The 14,332-nt window shown below is 40.5% G+C and overlaps 1 protein-coding gene across 1 annotated transcript in view; it reads left to right on the forward strand.

The window, feature by feature from the left end:
- Positions 1-13,743, forward strand: part of LOC137268244 (uncharacterized) — a 98,760-nt gene extending 85,017 nt beyond the window's left edge. The window contains exons 9-15 of the mRNA XM_067802781.1: positions 5,034-5,234; positions 6,362-6,521; positions 7,130-7,301; positions 9,404-9,544; positions 10,242-10,358; positions 11,234-11,327; positions 11,828-13,743. Of these exons, the coding sequence (XP_067658882.1) occupies positions 5,034-5,234; positions 6,362-6,521; positions 7,130-7,301; positions 9,404-9,544; positions 10,242-10,358; positions 11,234-11,327; positions 11,828-13,095 (2,153 nt within the window). The 3' untranslated portion in view covers positions 13,096-13,743. The remainder of the gene's footprint in view (positions 1-5,033; positions 5,235-6,361; positions 6,522-7,129; positions 7,302-9,403; positions 9,545-10,241; positions 10,359-11,233; positions 11,328-11,827) is intronic.
- The last annotated feature ends 589 nt before the right edge of the window (positions 13,744-14,332 follow it).

Genomic DNA, 14,332 nt, shown 5'->3' on the forward strand with positions numbered 1-14,332 from the left:
AACGGTGTCAGAAATCGTACAGGAGGCATGGGATCTCATAAGTGTGAATGGTACTGCAAATCCCTGGTTAAAAGCCTGCATGAATAAACGCTGAATTCAAGGCCAGACACAGACATGAATATATATCTTGAATAATGCTTGGTCAAATTTGATCAGAGCACACTAAGTAAATATTAGAGAGATGGAAGATTATTTCCAAATTTAAAAATGGAAATCATGTTTTTGAAAATAATTTTGAGTGGGTAAGTGTTTCTGGTTTTGAACAAACTTTTGACTAAAATTACAAGGTTCTGAGAAAAGATAAATGGTGTCTAATGATGGAATTGTGATCAGGTGTCAGATTTGCCACTGGTTGACTGACAGATGGCAGAGAGTTCTCAGAACATGTCTTCTCCTTTGTGTCCCTTCTGGGGATGGCACAGGGACATGAGATGAAGGTCAAGGACATTTATCATCTGACTGTAGGTCTCAATGTCACATTTGGTCATCGTGTAACATATTGCCATCAATTTGTTAATAGGGTCATGACTTGTGAAGGATACACAGAGGCTCTGAAACTCTGAATGGGTAGTTTTCAATAAATGGTCGTCCATGTTTCAAATATCAGCAGTTCAGGAAATAGGACTGTTTTAAGATGTCATTGAAATTTGACCACTGACTATGGTGTATTTTATGTTTACTACCCAAAGAATATTGTCAGTTGAGAATATTCATTTATGGACATGATTGAATTGTTAATTCTACACATGGATGGATAGATGAATGGACTTTCCAAGATGAAATAACATGCACTGTTTTTGGCATCTAATGCAAATCTATCTGAGGGACTGGAGCATGTCTGTCTAGTATGTAAACTAGTATGTGTGTCCAGTATGTAGACTAGTATGTCTGTCTAGTATGTAGACTAGTATGTCTGTCTAGTATGTAGACTAGTATGTCTGTCTAGTATGTAGACTAGTATGTCTGTCTAGTATGTAGACTAGTATGTCTGTCTGTCTAGTATGTAGACTAGTATGTCTGTCTAGTATGTAGACTAGTATGTCTGTCTAGTATGTAGACTAGTATGTCTGTCTAGTATGTAGACTAGTATGTCTGTCTGTCTAGTATGTAGACTAGTATGTCTGTCTGTCTAGTATGTAGACTAGTATTTGTGTCCAGTATGTAGACTAGTATGTCTGTCCAGTATGTAGACTAGTATGTCTGTCCAGTATGTAGACTAGTATGTCTGTCCAGTATGTAGACTAGTATGTCTGTCCAGTATGTAGACTAGTATGTGTGTCCAGTATGTAGACTAGTATGTCTGTCTAGTATGTAGAGTAGTATGTCTGTCTAGTATGTAGACTAGTATGTCTGTCTAGTATGTAGACTTGTATGTCTGTGTAGTATGTAGAGTAGTATGTAGAGTAGTATGTCTGTCTAGTATGTAGAGTAGTATGTCTGTCTAGTATGTAGAGTAGTATGTCTGTCTAGTATGTAGAGTAGTATGTAGAGTAGTATGTCTGTCTAGTATGTAGAGTAGTATGTCTGTCTAGTATGTAGACTAGTATGTCTGTCTAGTATGTAGAGTAGTATGTAGAGTAGTATGTAGAGTAGTATGTCTGTCTAGTATGTAGAGTAGTATGTCTGTCTAGTATGTAGAGTAGTATGTCTGTCTAGTATGTAGACTTGTATGTCTGTGTAGTATGTAGAGTAGTATGTCTGTCTAGTATGTAGAGTAGTATGTCTGTCTAGTATGTAGAGTAGTATGTCTGTGTAGTATGTAGAGTAGTATGTCTGTCTAGTATGTAGAGTAGTATGTCTGTCTAGTATGTAGAGTAGTATGTCTGTCTAGTATGTAGAGTAGTATGTCTGTGTAGTATGTAGAGTAGTATGTCTGTCTAGTATGTAGAGTAGTATGTCTGTCTAGTATGTAGAGTAGTATGTCTGTCTAGTATGTCTGTCTAGTATGTAGAGTAGTATGTAGAGTACTATGTCTGTCTAGTATGTAGAGTAGTATGTCTGTCTAGTATGTAGACTTGTATGTCTGTGTAGTATGTAGAGTAGTATGTAGAGTAGTATGTCTGTCTAGTATGTAGACTAGTATGTCTGTCTAGTATGTAGACTTGTATGTCTGTGTAGTATGTAGAGTAGTATGTAGAGTAGTATGTCTGTCTAGTATGTAGAGTAGTATGTCTGTCTAGTATGTAGACTTGTATGTCTGTGTAGTATGTAGAGTAGTATGTAGAGTAGTATGTCTGTCTAGTATGTAGACTTGTATGTCTGTCTAGTATGTAGAGTAGTATGTAGAGTAGTATGTCTGTCTAGTATGTAGAGTAGTATGTCTGTCTAGTATGTAGAGTAGTATGTCTGTCTAGTATGTAGACTTGTATGTCTGTGTAGTATGTAGAGTAGTATGTAGAGTAGTATGTCTGTCTAGTATGTAGAGTAGTATGCCTGTCTAGTATGTAGAGTAGTATGTCTGTCTAGTATGTAGAGTAGTATGTCTGTCTAGTATGTAGACTAGTATGTCTGTGTAGTATGTAGAGTAGTATGTCTGTCTAGTATGTAGCGTAGTATGTCTGTCTAGTATGTAGACTTGTATGTCTGTGTAGTATGTAGAGTAGTATGTCTGTCTAGTATGTAGACTTGTATGTCTGTGTAGTATGTAGAGTAGTATGTAGAGTAGTATGTCTGTCTAGTATGTAGACTAGTATGTCTGTCTAGTATGTAGAGTAGTATGTCTGTCTAGTATGTAGAGTAGTATGTCTGTCTAGTATGTAGAGTAGTATGTCTGTCTAGTATGTAGACTAGTATGTCTGTCTAGTATGTAGAGTAGTATGTCTGTCTAGTATGTAGAGTAGTATGTAGAGTAGTATGTCTGTCTAGTATGTAGAGTAGTATGTCTGTCTAGTATGTAGACTTGTATGTCTGTGTAGTATGTAGAGTAGTATGTCTGTCTAGTATGTAGAGTAGTATGTCTGTCTAGTATGTAGAGTAGTATGTCTGTCTAGTATGTAGAGTAGTATGTCTGTCTAGTATGTAGAGTAGTATGTAGAGTAGTATGTAGAGTAGTATGTCTGTCTAGTATGTAGAGTAGTATGTCTGTCTAGTATGTAGACTTGTATGTCTGTGTAGTATGTAGAGTAGTATGTAGAGTAGTATGTCTGTCTAGTATGTAGAGTAGTATGTCTGTCTAGTATGTAGACTTGTATGTCTGTGTAGTATGTAGAGTAGTATGTAGAGTAGTATGTCTGTCTAGTATGTAGCGTAGTATGTCTGTCTAGTATGTAGACTTGTATGTCTGTGTAGTATGTAGAGTAGTATGTAGAGTAGTATGTCTGTCTAGTATGTAGAGTAGTATGTCTGTCTAGTATGTAGAGTAGTATGTCTGTCTAGTATGTAGACTTGTATGTCTGTGTAGTATGTAGAGTAGTATGTAGAGTAGTATGTCTGTCTAGTATGTAGAGTAGTATGTCTGTCTAGTATGTAGAGTAGTATGTCTGTCTAGTATGTAGAGTAGTATGTCTGTCTAGTATGTAGAGTAGTATGTCTGTCTAGTATGTAGACTAGTATGTCTGTGTAGTATGTAGACTAGTATGTCTGTCTGTCTAGTATGTAGACTAGTATGTCTGTCTGTCTAGTATGTAGAGTAGTATGTCTGTCTAGTATGTAGAGTAGTATGTCTGTCTAGTATGTAGACTAGTATGTCTGTGTAGTATGTAGAGTAGTATGTCTGTCTAGTATGTAGCGTAGTATGTCTGTCTAGTATGTAGACTTGTATGTCTGTGTAGTATGTAGAGTAGTATGTCTGTCTAGTATGTAGACTTGTATGTCTGTGTAGTATGTAGAGTAGTATGTAGAGTAGTATGTCTGTCTAGTATGTAGACTAGTATGTCTGTCTAGTATGTAGAGTAGTATGTCTGTCTAGTATGTAGAGTAGTATGTCTGTCTAGTATGTAGAGTAGTATGTCTGTCTAGTATGTAGAGTAGTATGTAGAGTAGTATGTAGAGTAGTATGTAGAGTAGTATGTCTGTCTAGTATGTAGACTAGTATGTCTGTCTAGTATGTAGAGTAGTATGTCTGTCTAGTATGTAGAGTAGTATGTCTGTCTAGTATGTAGAGTAGTATGTCTGTCTAGTATGTAGAGTAGTATGTAGAGTAGTATGTCTGTCTAGTATGTAGAGTAGTATGTCTGTCTAGTATGTAGACTAGTATGTCTGTCGAGTATGTAGAGTAGTATGTCTGTCTAGTATGTAATATACCAGGAAGCACCTAATACCACAAATATAACAACTTCATACTACAACCTGTATAAAACAGCCTTTCTTTTTGATTTTCTAAAGAATGAAAATGTCATTTAATACATGTGACTGCCTTTTTGTGACTAACACCCTGGCAATAAATCACCTGCTGCTGATGGTCTTTTTCCACCTGAGTGCCTGTCCGACTAAATCCCCATGTAGCCAAGTGTAGGCATCTAATATGTTAGTTCTTGGCTTAAGTTTGACATTGATATTGGTGCTGAAACATTGCTGATGCAGCAGAAACATTTCCACAACTTGATGTAAATGAGATATTTACAGATATAGGTGCTGAAATATTGCTGATGCAGCAGAAACGTTTCCACAACTTGATGTAAATGAGATATTTACACATATAGGTGCTGAAATATTGCTGATGTAGCAGAAACATTTCCACAACTTGATCTAAATGGGATTAAAACAATCCATGAATTTATTATTTACAGATATTGGTACTGAAATATTGCTGATGCAGCAGAAACATTTCCACAACTTGATGTAAATGAGACATTTACAGATATAGGTGCTGAAATATTGCTGATGCAGCAGAAACGTTTCCACAACTTGATGTAAATGAGATATTTACAGATATAGGTGCTGAAATATTGCTGATGCAGCAGAAACATTTCCACAACTTGATCTAAATGGGATTAAAACAATCCATGAATTTATTATTTACAGATATTGGTACTGAAATATTGCTGATGCAGCAGAAATGTTTCCACAACTTGATCTGTGTGATGATGTTTCAGGGGATCAGCTAGTGAACCACATCGCCAACTGCCAGATGCTGACCAACAAAATGGGCTTACTCAACAGCCTTCAGGAGTATGAGAGGGTCACGCTGTCAACCAAGGGGAGATTACCCCGTCTGAAAATGTCTGAGTTTGTGCCAGAGACATATCGGCTAGACAACCGTGATGACCGAGAAACCTTTCTACAGGTGTATAAAGGTGAGGGTGTTGTTAAAGATTGAAATTTTTGAAAAGGGATGATATATTTAGAAAAGAATTCTTGATGTAATGAAATGGGAGGAAACAATTTTACTTTTACAATTAACCAAAACAAGGCATCATTTGTGAAAGGGAGAAAAGTACCAATTCTTGTGTTACTCAGTAAATGACATCAGTGTATTGTCAGGCCTGGACTATGCAGTGGTGTGTGGTTCAGTTCACAGGTTTCTAAAACTGATCAAGTAGGCAGGATGGTCATGGAGGATAGTTGGACAGGTGACCATGCTTGGCCTGGGTCCTACCCATTGCTGAAGCTCATGGAGTATATTTATGTCTCCTTAGGCAAGTGACTTTGTTTAAAAGTATGGCTCTGTTCAAACAGCTGTGAATGGGTACCAGATGAGATGAGATATAAATGTGGCCTGCATGCGCCACAAAAACAGCTTTGGTTGTATAGATGAGAATGTCAATCATGTGAACATCCTATCCCTTGATGTTGGTAATGGTGTAGCTGTGTAGAATATGCCACATGATGCAGATTGGTTGTATACTCCCCAGGGAGTTGAGAACAACACTCATGTGAACACCCAATCCATTGATATAGGTAATAGTGTAGCTGTTTGAATATACCACATGATGTAGATTGGGTACAATATAATTGCACACATTGGATTATGCTTGCTCATAACCAACTGGTCAGCCTGGTCATACATTGTAGATGAACTGTGAAGATCCAGGTTAGAATTGATTGTCAGCAACCCATGTTTGTGGTGAGAGACGACTAACGTGATTTGATGGTCAGGCTTGCTCGTTGACACATGTTGTCATACCCCAAGTGCATAGATCAATGATCATGCTGTTGATCACTGGTCGAGAGTTGATTATTTACTGACCACCACCGTATGGCTGGAATATTGCTGAGTGCGGCATTTAACACATGAGCAACCATTGTGCATACTCACACTTGTAGCATGGAGGCCTGGACCATCTCTGTCCAATTATCCCAAGGAAGTCATGTTCTGAGGATGGGAACACTGGCTGTCAGAAATGTTTTTGTCATTTATAATTCGTTTTAATGTACAGAAGATAATTCTGAGTTTTTTTGAAAGGACGAATTCAATTTCCAGAGAATGAAATCTGGATTTCCAAGCCGACAGGGATGAACCAAGGCAAGGGGATATTCTTGCTGCGGTCACAAGAAGAGATTGACAAACTTCTGTCTGAGCGAGACGCAAGACAGCAACAGAGTAAACCTTCCCGACCCCTCATGTCGCGGATAGTACAGAGGTATGTGCTGGTCTTTCACAGTGTTGTACTCCAGTCCACTCAACCCGTGACTAACATGTCTAACATCTCCCCTTCTTAATGTCCTAATCATGCCACCTTAATATACTAATCATAATAGAATTGGAACATCTAGAACATCCCCCCTTCTTAATGTCCAAATCATGCCACCTTAATATACTAATCCTAATGGAACTGGAACATATAGAACATCTTTCCTTCTTAATGTCCAAATCATGCCTTAATAAACTAATCCTAAGTGCTGTCTGGTTTATCAGTTTCTGTCACCATTCCACTCTAAGTCTAAGATTGTCAGAGACATGAAATAGTTGCATTATTACGTTTGAAGATGAAGCCTAATCATTTGAAACTTTGTTTAAAATATGTGCTGGAAAAGAATAGATATATTAGGAGGTATGTTTTTTTAACTATCATTTACAGGATATTATCGGAGGTGTTCGGACAAAACATTCTGCTATACAATCTACAGCCAGTAACTGATAATATTGAACCTGCCTCAGTAAATTACAGTTCTTTGCCTGCATGTGGCTCTGTTACATTGCGTGTTCGATCCTTTGTAATGTTCAGGACCACTGGCTATTGTTTTCAAGGTATATCCACAACCCCCTGCTACTGGACGAACGGAAGTTTGACATCAGGGCCTACATGCTTATTGCCAGCACAGTGCCGTACCTGGTTCTGTATCACAAGGGATATGTCCGACTGTCCTGCCACAAGTATGATGGGGAGGACACCAACCTCACCACCCATCTCACCAACCAGGTATACTGATAATATACGCACCCACCTCACCACCCATCTCACCAACCAGGTATACTGATAATATACGCACCCACCTCACCACCCATCTCACCAACCAGGGATACTGTTTATATGCGCACCCCCCTCACCACCCATCTCACCAACCAGGTATGCTGTTTATATACGCACCCACCTCACCAACGAGGTATGTCCGACTGTCCTGCCACAAGTATGAAGGGGAGGACACCAACCTCACCACCCATCTCACCAACCAGGTATACTGTTTATATGCGCACCCACCTCACCATCCATCTCACCAACCAGGTATACTGATAATATACGCACCCACCTCACCACCCATCTCACCAACCAGGTATACTGATAATATACGCACCCACCTCACCACCCATCTCACCAACCAGGTATACTGATAATATACGCACCCACCTCACCACCCATCTCACCAACCAGGTATGCTGTTTATATACTCACCCACCTCACCACCCATCTCACCAACCAGGTATACTGTTTACATACGCACCCACCACACCAACCAGGGATACTGTTTATATGCACACCCCCCCTCACCACCCATCTCACCAACCAGGTATGCTGTTTATATACGCACCCACCTCACCACCCATCTCACCAACCAGGTATACTGTTTACATACGCACCCACCACACCAACGAGGTATACTGTTTATATACGCACCCCCCCTCACCACCCATCTCACCAACGAGGTATACTGCTAATATAAACACCCATCTCACCACCCATCTCATCAACCAGGTATACTGCTTATATACGCACTGACAATATACGCACCCACCTCACCACCCATCTCACCAACCAGGTATACTGTTTATATACGCACCCAACTCACCACCTATCTCGCCAACCAGGTATACTGTTTACATACGCACCCACCACACCAACGAGGTATACTGTTTATATACGCACCCCCCCTCACCACCCATCTCACCAACGAGGTATACTGCTAATATAAACACCCATCTCACCACCCATCTCATCAACCAGGTATACTGCTTATATACGCACTGACAATATATGCACCCACCTCACCACCCATCTCACCAACCAGGTATACTGTTTATATACGCACCCAACTCACCACCTATCTCGCCAACCAGGTATACTGTTTACATACGCACCCACCACACCAACGAGGTATACTGTTTATATACGCACCCCCCCTCACCACCCATCTCACCAACGAGGTATACTGCTAATATAAACACCCATCTCACCACCCATCTCATCAACCAGGTATACTGCTTATATACGCACCCCCCCTCACCACCCATCTCACCAACGAGGTATACTGCTAATATAAACACCCATCTCACCACCCATCTCACCAAACAGGTATACTGTTTATATACGCACCCACCTCACCACCCATCTCACCGACAAGGTATGCTGTTTATATACGCACCAACCTCACCACCCATCTCACCAACCAGGTATACTGATAATATACGCATCCAACTCACCACCCATCTCACCAACCAGGTATACTGTTTATATATGCACCCACCTCAGCATCCATCTCACCAACCAGGTATACTGTTTACATACGCACCCACCTCAGCATCCATCTCACCGACAAGGTATACTGTTTATATACGCACACACCTCACCACACATCTCAACACCCATGTAACCAACTAGGTACTGTAGACATAACACAACACACACCTTACCACCCAATTCAACTTCAGGCCAGTTATGGTGTAGGGGAGATAACTCTTTTCGGCCAAATTGTTTATGACCTTATGTCTGTCAGTCAGACTATTTCATTTATCCAGTTTCATTGCACCAGAGATTTCTGCTCCTTGGTACTGGAAGATTACTTTGATTACTAGAAAGCTAAAAGTTCTATTTAATGCCTGAGGTTTAGTGCAAGGAGACTTTTTGGACTTCATGTTACAATCAGAATACATGTATAACAAACCAAGTTAAAGTAAATATATTGATTCTGAGGAAAGCATTCTTGTTTATCGTGCAATAACAAACATATAGCTGATATTGTTTTGTTGCCTTCTGATGCAAATTGGTGTAATGACAAGCACTCTTGTGACAACCCCTTTTATCTGCAGTTCATCCAGAAGAAAGTTCCCAACTATGGAGATGTAAAGGAGGACACAGCATGGAGCATGGATAAGTTCAATGACTACATCAACGAGAAGGTTGCCCCAGAAAAAGGGATAGAACAGGACTGGGTGTACAACACCCTAACAGTGAGTAGAACAGGGCCAGGTGTATTGGTGGCTCGAGTCTTTGTGACACATGTCAGAGATATTACCTATAAAGATTAAAATAAGCCAGGTGTATTGGTGGCTTGAGTCTCTGTGACACATATCAGAGATATTACCTATTGTGAGAACTAGAAATATTACCTGTAAAGATTAAAATAAGCCAGGTGTATTGTGACACATGTCAGAGATATTACCTATAAAGATTAAAATAAGCCAGGTGTATTAGTGGCTTGAGTCCTTGTGACACATGTGAGAACTAGAAATATTACCTATAAAGATTAAAATAAGCCAGGTGTATTAGTGGCTTGAGTCCTTGTGACACATGTGAGAAGCAGAAAAATTACCTATAAAGAATAAAATACAGCAGGTGTATTGGTCAGATCTATTACCAATAAAAGATTCTTTTTAAGAAATCTGATGCTTACTTTATGATTACCACATTTGTTCTGTGTCATCAAAGAAAAATAAACTTGGGTGACAGTGTACATGGTAAGTTGATCTTTGATAGTTGAAGGGAACAAGGAGTAAAGTTACTGAGTGGCTTTGTTGTTGTATGTGAAAGCAGGATACGAAACTTTAAGGTTGATGTCATTGTTGTCATTATTTAATTGATGTGGTTTAATGTCATTGTTTCATTGTTGTCACTGTTTCATTGTTTCATTGTTGGTGTTTGTTACAGAGGCAGATGCAGAGAATAATGCTCCACTGTTTCAACTCAGTTAAACACAAACTGCAGTGTAAAGTTGGCTACTTTGATCTGTATGGCCTGGACTTCATGGTGGACCAGGAGATGAAGGTGTGTGGAGAGGTTGGGAGATGGGGGTGGGAGATAGGGGTGTACCAGAAGATGAAGGTAGGTGGTGAGGCTTAGAGATGGGGGTGGGAGATAGGGCGTGATGATAGGGGTGGACCAGGAGATGAAGGTGGGTGGAGAGGCTGAGAGATGGGGATGGAGATAGGGGTCGACCAGGAGATGAAGGTGGGTGATGAGGCTGGGAGACATTGGTCTGAAACAGGACAGGATGATAGGGGTGGATCAGGAGATGAAGGTAGGCTGTGAGGCTGGGACAAAAAGGTAAGAAATAGGGATGGATGATAGGGGTGGGCCAGGGGATGAAGGGTAGAAGAGTGGTCAGGATACATTAGGGTGGAAGGAAGGTGGCACTGTAAAGCCAGGCCTGGCGGCTTGGGGTCAGGATGTGACCGAAGAGGTGGGAGATTGGTTGGAGATGTTGGACTGGAACAAAGATGTAGAGATAGGTAGGGGCGACTGTGTAAAGTCTTGTTGGGAGAGAGGGAATATTTGGGGTGGGAGATAGGTTGGTGGGAGATATGGCTGGAACGTAGGATTTACTGTTGAGTCTATGAGTCAGGACTTGTTGGGAGAGGTGGGGTGGGGTATTAGGGTGGGAGATAGGGGTGGAGATAATGAGCCAGAACAAAGGGGTAACTGTAGAGTTGTACTGCACAACACTGAACAACAGGACTGGTTCTTCACAAGGCTATTTTTAAAGTCTAGAAACAGAGGTAGTTTCAGCATCATTAAGGTAAAGGCAGGAAGGTGTTGCTGGAAGATATTTGGGAAACAATTATGATTTCTGAAAGATTTCAGCAATCAGTATCCCAAGGTAGAGTGTCCTTTGATCATGACTGAGTATATTCCTTCTGTAGATCTGGCTGATTGAGATCAACATCAACCCATGCCTGGCCACCAACTGTTCAGCTCTCAAAGAGGTCATCCCAGGCATGGTTGAGGAAACTATCCGTGAGTACAATGACTGCTGTTTGTTTCTTATTGATCGCTGCACATCTCACACAACTATGGCATATTACAGGTGATGATTTTGTAGTTAAGAATTGATTGGGCCAACACCATGAATCTTATCCAATCATAAACCATGTATAAAGCCAACAGTACATCTCTAACATGTGCATACAGTCAAGAAGCCAGTTTTGGTGGTGGGTTAGGATGATTAGGTCTGAGCCGGTAATCCAGTGGTCAATATCATGAGCAACAACATCCAGTTCGATCAGATAATGGAGGTTTGCCAGTACAATAACTGTGACTTTCAGCAGATATCAGCAGATATATGAGACCCATCACATAGACGTTGGACCCTCATTAAGTGAAATGCTCTTAAAAGCATGAACAAATCCAACTCACTGATTCACGACAGGTTTGGTGTTGACTTTATGTATTATAATGAAATATATGTTTAAAAAATCTGTGTAGTGTGGAAATCATTTGACCTTTCCATCTTCCAGATTTATGCCTGGAGAGCTTTGAGAAGAGCCGTAAGAACCAGCCATTGATGCCACTGAGTTCCCTGAAGAAATTCGCAGTGTTACATTGTGGCTCCAGCCCCTACTCTGTGGGTCATCGGCAGACGAGGAGTGTCTCCCCTGCCAAGGACAACAGCCAGGAGAAATCAAGGTCTACGCAGTCAGTCAACAATCCTCGACAGAGTCGATCACCAAGTCGGTCGGTTCCTCGTGTCGCCATTACACAAACTCCTGTCGTCACTCAATCTCAGAACCAGACACGAAAGTCAGAATTTTCCACCATTTTGAATCCACAAGTTACAGGAGGAGGGGCGAAAACTACCACCAGTGCTAAATTGAGTCGTGCTAGTAGAAACTCTGGCAGCTCAAACACTTCAAGTTCTTTAACAAAGTCTGTAAACGGTACAGGAAATACCAACTCTGGGATTGCTGGTACTGACAAAACAGATAAAACAACCAAACCAACATCCAACACAGCAGCAAGCAGTGGAGAGAATGGGAATCATGGGACGGAGAAAGCAAACAATGCACCAGTATCAGCCATGTCTGCAAATACTGGCAGTGGAAATGGCAGTTCAGGGAATTCAAGGACAGCAAACAGCACTGATGTAAAAGCTCCCAGGACAAGTAAAAGTGCAGATGCTAAGACAAGTCCCAAGTCTGAGAGTACTCCAAGTAGGAACAACAATAACAACAACAGTGGCAGCACAGCCTCATCATCAACCAAGGCTGGCATCACCAATGGAAGAAGCACTTCAGGGACAGACAAGACGGCAAAGACAAACAACAGCACCCACACCAGTAAAACTGCTGACGTCAAAACTATCCCCAAAACCGATACCACAACAAAGCCTCAACAAGGAAGTGGAGAGAAGCCAGTCAATAAAAACAATAACACAAGTTATCAGAAACCTAAAGCCAGTTCTCCTGGCAAGACGGAAGCTGACAAAGGAAGTAAGACTGACAAATCATCTAAACCAACCACAGCAAACCCCTCCTTACCCAAATCAGAATCCTCTGGGAAAGACATGAAGATGGCGTTAAAAACAACAAAGACTGAATCAAAACCAGAGTCTGTGCCAAGAAAGGACATTAAAGTTTCCGAGGGACGTTCAGTGAAACAAATGGTGCCATCTAGTCAGAGTCCGAGCCCAAGAGGGTCTGGAGGAGAAGATGTGAAACTGAAGATGACTCATGCCAAAGGTTCAGGGAGTCGGAAGAACAGACCTCGAGCAGATACTGGGAATTGATGATGTAACAGTCTAGTTTCTGTGACATGCAGACTGTGATAACACTGTGAGGGTCTGGATAATTAGGTCAAGGCACTGTGTGATATCTCATCTCATAGCAGATTGACCCAAATTCTGTTTTCACAGAATAATACTGAAATATTCGAGATCAAGTAATTTCAGTACCAGTCAATATTTCAGTATTTTAACATGTATCTGGAATCAGCATGAGACTAGACATGTTACTTGTCATCTCTGTTACGCAGCGTAATGCTGATGATGGACTCATGTTTCACCATGGCAACATTAAGCAGATACAACTTATATTGAAATGTTGTGTTTTTCTAGCGTTGATGAAACAGTATTAATTTCATGCTGATTCAGAAATGTGACTGTTGTATTACTTGGTATTATTGATCACTAGAGTTTTGTGATGAACTGGAAGAAACTACAGTATTTACTCACTGACATCAGAGTATTGCCCACTTCAACAACTGACCAATCACTGAATCAGATTCAGAGGAGATGGGTCAGATGACGAGTGTCAGCCAATTACAGTAAACTTGGTCAGGTTGCTTTTGAAATCCCCGAGTCACCCTCACCCCCATAAATTTTCTCAGTGCTTTTGCATCACCAAATCATTAGCTATTTTCACAACTTGATTGCTTACCCACAAACAAAAGTATATTTGGATGATATTCAGTCTAAAATACTTAAGCCTTTTTCATCAGTTAATTCACTGAGTGTAATCAATTTGCGATTTATAATAATCCAAGTACACACGTATAAGCTTGTTATTGACAGAGATTTTGTGTCAGGATTAATACAATCTGAACTCTTGTACTTGACAATGTTCTGGACTTTGTGTCTTGTGACCAGTTTTAATATTTTGAGCAAGTTTTAAGAAGACAAGAGCTTTACTTGATAGCTGCACCAAATTACTGCTGATTCAGCAAGACTGAAACAATGGAGTGAATGCAGTCATTTCATCCATCTCAAGAGTACTTTCCATATTTGATAAAAACTTGTGAAACGATGTTACCACATGTGAATCAATGTTACCACATGTGAATAGATGTCACCACATATGAATAGATGTTACCACATGTGAATACATGTCACCACATATGAATCGATGTTACCACATGTGAATACATGTCACCACATGTGAATAGATGTTGCCACGTGTGAATAGATGTCACTGCATGTGAATAGATGTCACTACATGTGAATAATGTAATACTTACCAAGAAAGTAC

This window comes from Haliotis asinina, chromosome 16 (genome assembly GCF_037392515.1).
Source record: "Haliotis asinina isolate JCU_RB_2024 chromosome 16, JCU_Hal_asi_v2, whole genome shotgun sequence".
Classification (NCBI taxonomy): Eukaryota; Metazoa; Mollusca; class Gastropoda; order Lepetellida; family Haliotidae; genus Haliotis; species Haliotis asinina.